This window comes from Pyrus communis, chromosome 6, assembly GCF_041283825.1.
Source record: "Pyrus communis isolate YQ-2024b chromosome 6, ASM4128382v1, whole genome shotgun sequence".
Classification (NCBI taxonomy): domain Eukaryota; kingdom Viridiplantae; phylum Streptophyta; class Magnoliopsida; order Rosales; family Rosaceae; genus Pyrus; species Pyrus communis.
Genome location: NC_142570.1, coordinates 7483948 through 7498118, shown reverse-complemented (window position 1 = coordinate 7498118; position 14171 = coordinate 7483948). Strand labels below are relative to the sequence as shown.

At 38.2% G+C, this 14171-nt stretch overlaps 1 protein-coding gene across 1 annotated transcript; it reads left to right on the top strand.

Moving 5' to 3' along the window:
- Window positions 1–2570: 2570 nt before the first annotated feature.
- Window positions 2571–4583, top strand: LOC137711733 (transcription factor bHLH14-like). Its single transcript, XM_068450989.2, has 2 exons — window positions 2571–3365; window positions 3619–4583. The coding sequence occupies exons 1-2, from the start codon at window positions 2639–2641 to the stop codon at window positions 4296–4298; spliced, it is 1407 nt and encodes a 468-aa protein (XP_068307090.2). The 5' UTR covers window positions 2571–2638; the 3' UTR covers window positions 4299–4583.
- The last annotated feature ends 9588 nt before the right edge of the window (window positions 4584–14171 follow it).

Genomic DNA, 14171 nt, shown 5'->3' with positions numbered 1-14171 from the left:
TCAGAGTGGTAATCTGAGATTAACCCTTCGTTTTATTATGTTTGGGGTCTTATAAACAAATGGTTTCACATCTAACTTTCTAAAATTTAACTTTAGTCTTGTATCCAATTTGATGATAATTTTGTCTATCAATTCTTTTTTATGGATATAATAATTCATTATTTTAAACAAGGATACATAAAATGGTCTAAATACAAAATTAAGCACTAATAAAAGAGATGGACTAGCCAAACAACAAAATAATCAAAACTAAAGAAACCATAGGAACCCTAATTACTCCTCTGCCACAAAAATCGTCATCGCCGCCATCAACAACTAAGGAAAAGGCAAAGAACAAGTCTCGACAAGTGATCTATAGAGCTTCGTACTCGAGCCAACCTGTATCATTCTCAGTCGATCAGAGAAAAGGTCAAAATTGGATCGGATTGGATCCTAGGACACATGTATATATCAAACCAAGTCAGATTCTAACTATATGTAGACTAGATTCTATAGTAAAATCTTACATCAAAAATCTATTTTGATCAAATGAAAATTTCATTAAAACTAATAGTTTCAAGCCGACTAAGGCCCCGTATAGTATTGCTATTTTTTAAAACTAAAAACTGCTATATCTTTAAGTTAAGCAATAAAAAAGTGTTTGCTAAAATAACTATCTTGCATATTTTTAGAGCAATGGCTTCCATGCTGCAACTTTTAAAAGCAGTCTGTAGGTTGCTTTTGTTTTGAAACAAACAATATTATCTACACTAAAAGGGTGGAGGAGTGGGTTAAGCCTCACAATAGGCTAGCAACAATAACGTGGTTCAAATTTGCCTTTGACATCGAACCTAAGACCTCTCACTTACAAGTGCAGAGGAATACAACTGGACTGTAGTACTAAGTGGCATCTAAAGGTTGTTTTTAAAAGCTCATTTTATAAAAAGTGGAGGTAAGCCTTTAATGAATATTTCATTCTTGTAATACCCTTACTAAGTTTTAAAAATGACATTAGTTATCCTTCTACATATATTTTATCCCTTCGAGAACAAAGTGACTGTCGTCACTTACCAAGCCACTAACCTGACATTATCACCACCACTACCACCACCACAATCACCACCACCATTGCCGCCGCCACCATCACTAGCACCACAACTTCCATTATCACCACCATCGTTGTTGTTGGCCCCTCTATAATTATCACCACCGCCACCACTACAACCAATAATACCACAACCGCCATCACCACAACTACCACGGTTGTTGTCAATGCCTCTACCAACATTTGAACTTGTGCACCACAACCACCACACTGCACTATTGGCACCGCCACCATACCTTTCCAATTGTTGTTTCCATCACCATCACCATTATCAGGATCACTGCCACTGCTAATACCACCGCCCACCACATCATCACCATCACTTACAACTGCAACCACCAGCCTTACAATAATGTTGCCGTCACCACCACCATTGTTACGACCGTCAACAACACTTCAATCGTCGCCAATGCCGTTGTCACCACTGCTACGTTTTCACCCCAACCAATAGACCCCCACCTTTGCCACTACAATCATCACCACTAACCCCGCCGCCGTTGTTGGTGCCACACCCCTACTGCTATATCTATTTTTGTCGTTATATAAAATTATGTCACTTTTACATTAAAATTTACCAAACATTTTTACATTGCTTTTCATACTCACATCGTTTTTAAAAATACAGTTTATCAAACACTAAATTGCTTTATTTTACAGCTGATTATTCTTAAAGTATACCAAAAGTAGGATTTTTTTGTTTTTTAAACACACAGCAATTCCAAACTGGCTCTAACACCTACATATTTGTGATTGGATGAATGTGATTTACTCTATATGCCGCGCAAGTTTCAAAATTTATATTTATTCAGCGAGAATGAATAACCTCCTTAGTCCTTCCCAATATTAATTTGACCAACCTTAAACCCTAGTCAATAGTCCACATGATAACCTTTCTAGTCTGTCGTAGGTGACATGTAAAACAGAGGAAAGAATTCATGCCGATTTAAATGCAAAAAATAAGCAGTGCCATCTTATCACCCTAGCAGATATCCAAAAGGAAACTGTTTCACGTCCTTGTTCCAAAATTTCTTTCACATAGTGAAATGGAGAAAACGAGTAAACTTTCTATCAATCTTTTAAATACTGTCTGTAGAACAAATAACTTGGTGACAAGCAATTCAAGTGCAATAAGTTTCCAAGATCGGATGATGACACGAGTTCACGAAGGAACCACAAATTATATTGGAGATGACACGAGTTTCAAGTGCAACAAGTTTCCAGAATCGGATGATGACACGAGTTCACGAAGGAACCACAAATAACATAGTGACAAACAATTCAAGTGCAATAAGTTTTCAGAATCGGATGATGATGACAGAAGTGCAATAAGTTTGTAATATAATTTAAAAAATTATCCTTTGTTCTTATTCTCTTGTTTCAATTATATTTTCAATATCAATAAGAGTTGCTCGTACCGCCAGAAATTTCTTATATAAAGAAATTATATTGGATTTTACCGTTCATTTCTCACTGGCTTTGTCGCCTTTCCTAATATTCGTTTTATATATAGAGAGAGAGAGAGAGAGAGAGAGAGAGAGAGAGAGCCGGAGACCCATGGAGGAAACTAATTCCTCCTGTTCTTCATACAATTTTGGTCAAGAAAACTCACCCACACTTCAACGTCTCCAGTTCATAATTCAGAATAGGCCCGAACAGTGGGTCTATTCAATTTTCTGGCAAGCCTCATCAAAAGACAGCAATGACCTAGCTTCTTTGTCGTGGGCTGGTGGCCATTTTCAAAGCACTGGGGACTTGGCCTCCAAACAAAGTTACAACAAAGCCAATGTTTTCGATGTTGTGGAGAGGAAGAATGGGATTAGTAGAGAAGTTGAAGCTCTTTTCTATGAAGGCATGGATTTGGATGGTGGAGACGTTACCGACGCCGAGTGGTTTTACTTTTACACTGCCTCTTTAACCCAGTCATTTACTGCCGGCCACGGTAACATTCTGGGCCGTACGTTTTGTTCTGGTGATTTTGTTTGGCTGGCAGGTGATCATGAGCTTCAGTTCTATGAGTGCGAGAGAGTGAAGGAAGCAAGAATGCATGGAATTCACACTTTGGTCTGTATTGCAACTTCATGCGGAGTACTTGAACTCGCTTCTTTGGATGCGATCAAAGTAGATTGGGGTCTTGTGCAGATGTCAAAATCGCTTTTCGGATCAAAGAACAACAACATGGTCTCAAAGCAGCTGAGCAGCAGCCGTGAGGACCATGTACTTGTTCCGCTGCTAGAAAGTGGAATGTTTTCAGGAGCTGAACAAATAGAGGGGACAACACAAGGTAACAAAATTGGTCCGAAAATTTTCAATACCACGAGTGTTTGGTTGGTACCAATACCAAAGACCAATATACAGATCTCGGGTCTTTTCTTTCTTCACTTAAAAACATTTTCCCGATATTTGATTTTAGGGCATTTTACTTAAAATATTCAGTTAATTTCTCTAATTAAATACCGATATCTTGTTGATATTTGTGTATTTGTACACTCCTCCAAATATTTCATTGCTTTGATGTTTTATATTTTGACGTGAAGGTGGTACAAAAGAAGTAGATCCTGTGACTATAGGTGGATCATCATCCGACTCTGTTGGAAATTTCACCTCTGAGAATATGGAGAACATACGACTAAAAAAAAGGGGACGATCATCAAACAGTGAAACTGGTAGATCAGAAACACCAATAAACCATGTTGAGGCAGAAAGACAAAGGCGAGACAAGCTTAACCGTCGATTCTATGCCCTCCGTGCCGTCGTTCCCAATGTGTCCAGAATGGACAAAGCTTCTTTACTTTCTGATGCAGTTGTATACATCAATGAGCTGAAAGCAAGGGTTGAGCAACTGGAGGCCAAAATCCAAGCACAACACCTGAAGCCCGTTGTTGACATTGGAGGCCAAACCACCAGCTCCATAATTGATCATCATCAAACAAGGCCGCGGCTATCATCAAGTTATGATAATAAAGCAGCTGGGGTTATGGAAATAGATGTGAAGATCGTAGGCTCAGAAGCCATGATACGAGTTCAGTGTCCGGACTGCGACTACCCTAATGCTAGATTGATGAATGCACTCAAAGACCTGGAGTTACAAGTTTATCATGCAAGCCTATCAAGTGTAAAAGAGTGGATGCTTCAAGATGTTGTGGCAAGAGTGCCTCAGGGCTTCACAAGTGAGGAGGCCCTGAGAATTGCTATTATAAAAGGATGGTACAACTAGAAGTTACAATTAAATAATTAGTTTCCCTTGCTATTATAAAAGGATGACGATCTCATTCTTCTTTCCTTGTTATAGTTGTTATTCAAAATTTAAGATGTGTTGGGCAAGTTTTATGTTTTAAGCTTTTGGCCAAGTTTTAGGAGGGAAATATGCATATCGAATATAAAAAAAATAAAACATGTGTATCTTGTACATGTCATGGTAACTAATGAGTTTAGCTCATTGGATAATGGTTGTATGTATCATTTGTTACATCGTATATAGTGCACCAATCTAGTATAACTATCTAGTCCCTCTAATTAACATCACCCTTCGAAATTTGCAAATATTATATAGAACATCTACAATGGCGGAGCTAGAATTTTCATATAATGGTGTTATAAATCAACCAAAAAAGCATTATTGGACATTTCGTTGAGCACCTAGTAAACAACTACCAATTCCTGCTAACATATGCTGAAAGCTTATGCCAACATAAGTTGACAACTACTATTATTTATAGAGGCTTGTTGAGGGTGAATGCGAGATCCATCATGTAATGTTGAAGACTGTCGAGACTTGTCAACTAAGGCCTTTCATAGAGTAGATGATGCATACAATAGATTCACACACAAGAAGAGAAAAAATGAATTCAAATAAGATACAAAAAATACAAGAAGTAGAAGGCAATTGTAATTTAGTTTGCCTTTACTATTTATAGAGGTCAAATACAATACACAAACAAGTATACATTAAAGTTGTTAGGGTCAAAGACAACCAATGACCCCATAATGACTTCGCAACTACACATCCACGTCTAGCTATTTTTTTATTTTAGTTTTTGATGAAGGAAAATACATAGAAGAAGCTAGAGATATAAAAAATGATCGAAGATTATGTTTTAATTTTTGTTGATAGGCGAAGAATATGTTTGAAGAAATATATAGAGTAAAGCAATACAAAATGAAAACAAAAAATAAAAAACTATTTTGATTTTTTTTTTTTTTTTTTGGTTATCATTCATTTTTATTTATATATTCCTCTCTCTCTCCCACCCATTCTTATTTAGGGCTCGAAAAAAATCCCAAACCGTATCCAAAAAATCTCAAAATCAAACTGAAAACATCCCGAATCAGAAATTTTGAACCATTTAATACCCGATCCTGAACCGATCCCAAAAAGCTCGATACGGAATTTGGAATCTCATGTGACTTCGTTCGGAAATCCCGAACCAAATCGATAAATTTTTTAAATCAATTATATATATAATTGAATTAATAATGGCCGTTAGATTTAGTTGAGATTGAATCTCAACCGTTCGTTACTCTCTGTCACCTCACTTCCTCTGTGACTTCAAACTCTCCAATCTGTCACCTCACTTCCATAAAACTTCCTACATCTTTAGCCATCATTATTATGTCTGGAACCATAATACTTCCACCTCTTTGTTGGCACCTAGACTCTAGGCATATTGACTTTCAAACATAAAGCAAAGAGGCCTTCATAGTACAAATGACCTCTCTCTTGGTTCATACCCAGATACTCTAGCATATTCTCAACTCAGTTCATATTCTTACTCGAAGGAGGATTCTCTACCCTCTTAATCTCTTTCTTCTTCTCTCCTCTCCTATTTGAATGGTTACGGTTAAATCACGTCAACATCTTATATTGATTTTTTTATAGAGACAATAAGACAAAAAGTAATATGTGAGAAGAGGGAAGAGAATCCTACTTCCTCTCTCTCACTCTCCACCCCCCCCCTTTTCTCTCTCTCTCTCCTCTGACTCGCCCAGCTAGTCACCCCCCCCCCCCTTTTCTCTCTCTCTCTCCTCTGACTCGCCCAGCTAGTGCAGCCACCACACACCACCACCAAATGACTTCGTCGTGCAGCCACCACATCTCCACCACCACGTCACGCAGCCACCACGACTCGCTTGCTGTTTCTTTGTCTCTTGATCTCTCCCCCTCCCTTATTCTCCACCCCTGTCAGTCCATGGCGTCGAGGGAAATCTTTGCACAGAAATGATCAATCCCAAACCCTTCCAAAATTCCAAAACAATTTCGAAATTCCTGAACCAAAATTTCGGTTCGGGTTTGATTTTCAAAATCCAATCCTGAAATAGATTGGTTCAGAATTTGAATTATGTGTTTCAGTTTGGGATCCCGTCCGGAACCACCCCTCTTATCTATCCAATTCCTTCCTACATATAGCCTTACATCTCAAGCACAAACACGCAAATGTAAAAAGCAAAAGCTAAAGTTAGCAAATCAATCCCAAAAATTAAACATTAAAAATTTAATTTTAAAAGAACCAAAATCTAAAATTGTTATCAAATGGACGGTAAGTAAACCATTACAAGAAATAAGAAAAGTACCATTCAACAATTTAATTATAAAATGTTAGCTTCTCACCAAGTTCCATTTTTGAGATTAAGGATTCAACAATATTAGAATTTATTTTTATTTTTGTTAGATAAATGAAGACTTCCATTGTAATACAAGCCAAACTAAGAGCGTATTCATTTTGTTTTTGGCTTATTTTTATTTTTAATTTTGTGCTAAAGAGATGAAGAGTATGAACAAAATAAAGAAATGCAGAAAAACCAAAGCTTTGCAGAACAAAAAATGAAGGCAAAAGTAATCGAGAGAATGAGAGAGAAAGAGAAAGAAAGACTGAATATTTGGGTCTTGTATTACTGACTTGATGAATGTATTACAGGTGTATTACAGTATTCATAGAGAGTAGCTTATACTCTTTACACTTGTAACAAAACTCACTCACTCCTTTATCTCTCTAACTTCTTCGTGACAGTCTCGGTACTAGTTTGGTACTGAGGTACTTTTATAAAAAGTGGGTATCAAAAAAAGCTGAGCTCAAAAAAGGTGTTTGGTAATTACAAGTTTATTACAGTATTTATAGAGAGTAGCTTATACTCTTTACACTTGTAACAAAACTCAATTACTCCTTTCTCTCTCTAACTTCTCCGTGACAGTCTCAGTACTGGTTTGGTACTGAGATACTTTTATAAAAAGTGGGTATAAAAAAAAGCTGAGCTCAAAAAGGTATTTGGTAAACACTTAAAAACAGCTTATTTTCACAAATTTGGGTGAAAAAAAACTGAAAACGTGAAGCAGCAAAAATGAGCTTATTCTCACAGCACAGAAGAAACAGTTTTTTTTTTTTCAAAGCACAGTAATGCCAAACCAGTCCAACCTGACATTAGGGGTGGGCACGAGCTAGACCAAGGCCAAATTTGGAGGAAATGGTTCGGATTCTGAAATTTTGAGTTTTAAAACTGGACCTAACATGGCAATTTTTAAACGGACCTGGTCCACTAGTCCAATTATTTTTCTTCTTTTTAAACTGCAATGCATAACACATGCTGCAACATCACATTAGCACATAACATAGTTCACAATGGGATATGATATCCACACTCTTTTTTACTTCTCACACACCCTTTTAATTTTCAGCCGTTGGGTCAGATGTATTGAAGAAAATCAAAGGACAAAAAATAACGTGTGTGAGAAATAGAAATGAGCGTGTGGATAACACAACCTTTTCACAATAAAAGTAGCATATATTGTGGCTTCGTGCACAGTAGCACACATTACAGAATACAAAAGCACAAATTTTATCCAAATAACATCCAAATTTTGTAGTTCGAAAATCAAATTAACATCCAAAATAACATCAAATGTCCAAAGATCATGAAGAATATGAAGGGATCATTCGCTTTTAAGGGGTTGTTTGAAAATCAATTTGTTTTTATTTTTTAATTTATGAAAATTGAAAACTCTTTTGATACTATTAGTTTTCTAAAAATTGAAAATTGAAAATTGAAAGTCCCATTTTGAAAACTCAAGAAAAAAATTTGAAAAGAATAGCGTTAATGAGTTAAATTGTTAGTTGCTAAAGGATAAGGTAAGTCGGTGGGGCTCAAACCTACACCATGGTGTATCGACAAGATTGTTTTAGAGCATCTCCAATGTTGATGTCAATAGACATGGCAGTGTCAGATTTTCTCTTTTTCCAACCGATATGTTTTTTTTTTTTTTTGTTGTTATAAATGGTATTTGTAAGACCAATTTTAAAAAGAAATCAATTAAAATAAATTTTCAAGATCTATAATTTGTGCATTAATAGAATCCACACAATAAAATAATTAAAAATTATTTGACATCACATTTTCCTTTTATGTCAATCCACATTGAATTGATATATTTGCTGGAGCTTGCTCTTACTTTCAAATTTGATTACATGATATTCCACTTAGGATTTGACATCTCATTTGAAGATGGTCTTACATTGCTACGGTAAAGCATCATTTGCTTCTTTCATTTGTTTTAACTTAAAAAATTGATAGTTATCAAATGAGGTTTTAGCTTTCAATTTTCAAAAGGGTGAAAATAAAAACTGAAAATTGAAACTGAAATAATTATCAAACAGCTATTATTATTGTTATTAATTTATTAGTTCCAAAGTCGAAAAGTTATGTAAATGGTGAATTACTCTGGTAGTTATTTATGGTCATCTTCCCGAGCAGACTATGTCTCAAATTCCAAAACAACCCCTATTTAGTAAAAAGTAGTGTAGAATAATACCTGTAAAAAAATTAAATGAAAAAAGTCTGAAAGGTTATACGTACATCCACAAAATGGAGTAATTTATAGTATTGGTTCGGTATGGGATCTCAAACTGAAAATTTTTGGGACATGAATTTGAAGACTAATTCCGAATCAAAATTTTGGTACTCCCAATTTTCGGGATTCCCAAAATGTTTTCGGTATTTTGGGATGTATTGGGAATGGATTTTGAGTTTTGGGCTTTTGGGTTGAAATTTGAGATTTTTTGTTTGTGGGCTAAAATTTGGGTTTTTGGCCTGAAATTTTGTTGCCCAATTTCATATCAATTGAAATTTAGTTTTTTTTTATCTCTTACCAATTTGAAATTTAATACCAATTGAAATATCAATTCATTCATACCAAGTCAAATTGACCTTCCAAAGTTCCGAACTATTTAATTTCATACTTCTATTTCTAATATTAGTCTACTATCATACTACTTAAATTCAATATTCAACATGCATGCAACCAAACCAAATATATATATACACACACACACACACACACACACATATACATATATACATTTTTGGTTTAGTTCGAGATTCTTGAACCATGAACATGTACTCCCGATTCTTGTATTGAAAAGTTTGGGATCAGTTTAGTATGGATCTCAAAAATTTAGGTATTATAGGTTTGGGTTTTTCTGTATGGGATCAGGATTTTTTGGTTTGGGGTTTTCGGGAAAATTTTCCAGCCCTAGTAATTTATGTCCTTATGATGCTACTAAAGCCACAATTGACTACCATATAACAAGAATTTTTTTTTTTTTGAGTACATCAATATATTTTTACACTAAGGGGAAGGGAAGTTCAGCTAAGCCACACAATGGGCAACCTAATTTGGTATTAAATTCACCATCTACGAGATTCAAACCTAAGACCTCTCACTTCAAGTGAAGAGGACCTCTTACTTCAAGTGAAGATGAATACCATCAGACCATAGTACAGAGTAGCTAAAACAAGATATTAAGTTATCATAAACAAGGTTACATAAAATGGTCTAAATACAAAGTTAAGTACCAATAAAACAGATAAACGAGCTTTAAATACATAGTTAAGCACCAATAAAAGAAATGAACTAGCCATAGGAACCCTAGCTACTCCTCCACCGCAAAAAGCATCAATAAAAGGGATGGACTAGCCATAGGATCCAAAACTAAATAAACCATACGAACCCTAGCTACTCCTCCACCGCATAAAGCGTTATCGCCACATCAACAATCAAGGAAGAGGCAAAGAACAAGCCTCGGAAAGAGATCTATAGAGGATGGGGTGGGAGCTTCATACTCAAGCCAACCTGCATCATTCTCAATCTATCAAAGAAATGATCAAAATTGGATTGGATTGGATTAATTGGATTGGATCCTAGAACACATGTATATATCAAATTGGATTGGATTCTAACAATATGTAGACTGTATTCTACAGCAAAATCTTACATCAGAAATCTATTTTTGATTGATCAAATGAAAATTTGGTTAAATGTGACAGTTTGAACCAACTAACACCCCTATTAGATAGGCGCATCAATATCATTGCATTGGATTACTATTATATATTTGTAATTAGATAAATGTGTTAGACAAATAAGGAATATGGTTGGAGTCCTTGTGTAATTGTATATAATATTATTATTGGAAGAATAAGCCGTCCTACAGCCGTCCTACCTTGTCCTACCTACACACTAGCCGTCCTACAGCCGTCAAGCCGTCCTACAGCCGTCCTACCTTGTCCTACCTACACACTAGGACGGCTACCTTGTCCTCTACAGCCGTCCTACCTTGTCCTACCTACACACTAGGACGGGTATCTTGTCTTACCTACACATTTGTATCATGTATATATATCCTTGTAATCTTGTAGAGAAAGATAATGAAAAAATAAGCATTCTCTTCCATTTGCATTCTCTTCCATAAGCATTCTCTTCCATTTGCATTCTCTTCCATTTTTCCACATTCACGTATCAATAACAAATATATTTTTTTAGCCTACATACCTTTTTCTACATGGCATACAGAGCAGGTTTATAACCCTAGCCCTAATTTTTTTTTCGGCAGCTTTCTCTGCCGTTCCCATGGCTGTTCGTGGCCCGTCCCGTCCTTCCTCTGCTCGTCCTCCCCTCCACTGCACCTACTGCAATTTTGATTATCATACCCGAGACACCTGCCATACACTTCATGGCTATCCCGTTGGCCATCCCCTCCATGGCCAACCGTGGTGACCACCGCGCCGTGCCACTGCTTCCAGTTCTTCCCGCAGTCATGCACCTTCCAGTCCTCCCCGGCAGCCACGGTTTTCTGCTTCCCGGCCCCATAATTTCACCCAGGCTCATCACGTGCAAGGCACCCAGGCCCCCGCCTCCTCTTCTACTCCAGCGATCCACCAAGTGCACGGGACCCAGCCCACTTTGCATGACTTGCAGCTTGCCATGCCTAACCTCTCTGCCGAGCAGCACTCCCGTGTTCTAGCTGCTCTACGTGACACCACCACCCCTCCTCAGGCCAATGCCGTGCTCACTACTGATTTTGCCCAAGGTTTGTTACCTGTCACCTCTCGTCATGGTCAATGGATTCTTGACAGTGGTGCTACGGATCATATTACTTCTTCCGCTTCATGTTTGGTTAATCGTTCTCCTTCACATTTGCCGCCTGTTTCTTTGCCTAGTGGTGTTTCCGCTCCCATTACTTTTACCGGCACTCTTCCTTTAAATTCCTCAGTTACTTTGAAGGATGTTTTATGTGTCCCTAATTTCCGAGTGGACCTTTTATCGGTTGGTAAACTTACAGATGGATTATCGTGTTCCATAACATTCTTTCCTTCTTGGTGTGTTTTGCAGGACTTGGTTTCGAAGGCGATGATTGGTGTGGGTAAGCGACGTGGCGATCTGTATTACCTTGTGGCCCTTACCTCTTTTCTCCCCACCCGTCAACCTCTCTGCAACATCATTACCATCCCCTCCTCCCTCTGGCATAGGCGTCTAGGTCACCTCTCCTCCACTCGTTTGCAAGCTTTAGCATCTAGCTCTCTTAATTGTACTTTTGATTCTAGTCATATTTGTGATGTTTGTCCGTTGGCAAAACAAACTCGTCAACCTTTTCTTTTGAGTTCAATTTCATCAACTTTCCCTTTTGCTTTAATTCATTGTGATATTTGGGGCCCGAATCGTCAATCTTCTCTTTCTGGTGCTCATTATTTCTTAACCATTGTGGATGATTTTTCTCTCGCTTTACGTGGGTCTTCCTCATGAAACATAAATCCGACACTCAACAATTAATTAAGGATTTTTTTGCTTATGTCACTACCCAATTCCGCACTACCATCCAATGCATTCGTACTGACAATGGTGGTGAATTTTTATCTCTTTGTAGTTTTTTCTCTGATCATGGGGTGCTTTTACAAACTTCTTGTGTTTATACCCCCCAACAAAATGGCATTGTTGAAAGAAAACATCGTCATCTTCTTGAAACCGCTCGCACCCTTCGTTTTCAATCCCATCTTCCTATCAAGTTTTGGGGGGAATGTGTTCTTACCGCTACTTATCTCATCAATCGTCTCCCTACCCGTCTTCTCCATCATAAATCCCCATTTGAGGTTCTCTTTTCGAAAACCTCATCTTATGACCACTTCCGCGTCTTTGGTTGTCTGGCATATGCCACCTCTGTCACTCCCACCACCAAATTTTCCCCTCGGGCTCATCGTTGCATTTTTCTCGGTTATCCTCATGGACAAAAGGCCTATACCCTTTACGATCTCGACAATCACCGCATTTTCACTAGTCGAGACGTCATCTTTCACGAAAGTACTTTCCCTTATGCCGTTTCTCACCCTCTTATCCCATCCTCTTCGCCTACACTACCCATCCCACCCCCTCTGGACTTTACATATAACCCACCCTTTCCTGCCCCGACGCCTCACCCTCCTTCACCTTTCTCCCCTTCCACGCCTCCCACAGATTCCCTTGCTGCCCCATTACCCGTTCCTCCCCATGCCCCTGCCCTCTCGGCATCCCCTCCTTCCCCCCCCCCCCCCGCGGCTACTTCCTTATCTTTCACCCTTTTACCCACGGACATCCCTACCCCCCTCCCCCCACTACCTACCAATCCTCCCCTTCCCCACACCTCTTCCCGTGCCCATAAACCTCCATCCTATTTAAAAGACTACGTTTGCTCGCAGATGATTCTGCCATCCCACCCATCTTTGACTTCGCAACCCGGTTCTACACAAGGTACGCGATATCCACTTTGTAATTTTCTCTCTTATCACCGTTACTCTCCCAGGCATTTTTCTTACATTAACTCTGTCAGTCGGACTGTGGAGCCTTCCTCTTTTACCGAGGCTGCCACTGACCCCAATTGGCAACGTGCTATGACTGAGGAGCTTCAAACTTTACATGCTAATGGTACTTGGACTTTAACTTCCTTGCCCCCTGGCAAAATTCCCATTGGTTGTAAATGGGTGTACAAACTCAAGCACAATTCCTACGGCTCTGTTGATCGCTACAAAGCTCGTTTGGTTGCTAAAGGCTTCACTCAGGCTGAAGGTATTGATTATCATGACACTTTTTCTCCTACTGCTAAGATGATTACGGTGCGTTGTCTTCTTGCTCTTGCTGCTAGTCAGTCTTGGTCTCTTCATCAGCTTGATGTTAATAATGCTTTTTTACATGGTGACTTACATGAAGAAATCCATATGTCTCCTCCTCCTGGTCTTCGGCGACAGGGGGAAAATCTTGTGTGTCGCCTTCACAAGTCACTTTATGGTCTTAAGCAGGCTTCTCGCCAATGGTTTGCCAAATTCACTAGTGCCATCATTTCTGTCGGTTTTCAACAATCCAAAGCTGACTATTCATTGTTCACTAAAAAGTCTGGTATTTCTTTCACAGCTTTGCTCATTTATGTGGATGATATTGTGATTACAGGCAATGATGCTAGTGCCATTAATTCTCTGAAGTCTTTTCTCCGTGATCATTTTCGGATAAAAGACCTTGGTGATTTAAAATATTTTTTGGGTATTGAGGTTTCTCGTTCCAAACAAGGGATTTATATTTCTCAACGCAAGTATGCATTAGAGATTCTCAAGGACTATGGTTTTTTGGGAGCACGACCCATTGCTTTTCCTATGGATGACACAAAATTATCTGATAAAGGAGAACTTCTCAAGGATCCTGAAAAGTATCGACGATTAGTAGGTCGGTTAATATATCTCACTATCACTCGGCCGGATATCACCTATTCTGTGCATGTTCTAAGCCGTTTTATGCACGAGC

Excerpts from the sequence above, each read along its gene's own strand:
- LOC137711733 (XM_068450989.2), top strand. The coding sequence starts at position 2,639 with ATGGAGGAAACTAATTCCTCCTGTTCTTCATACAATTTTGGTCAAGAA. Across the intron at positions 3,366-3,618 it reads AATAGAGGGGACAACACAAG|GTGGTACAAAAGAAGTAGAT; the intron begins GTAACAAAATTG and ends TTTGACGTGAAG.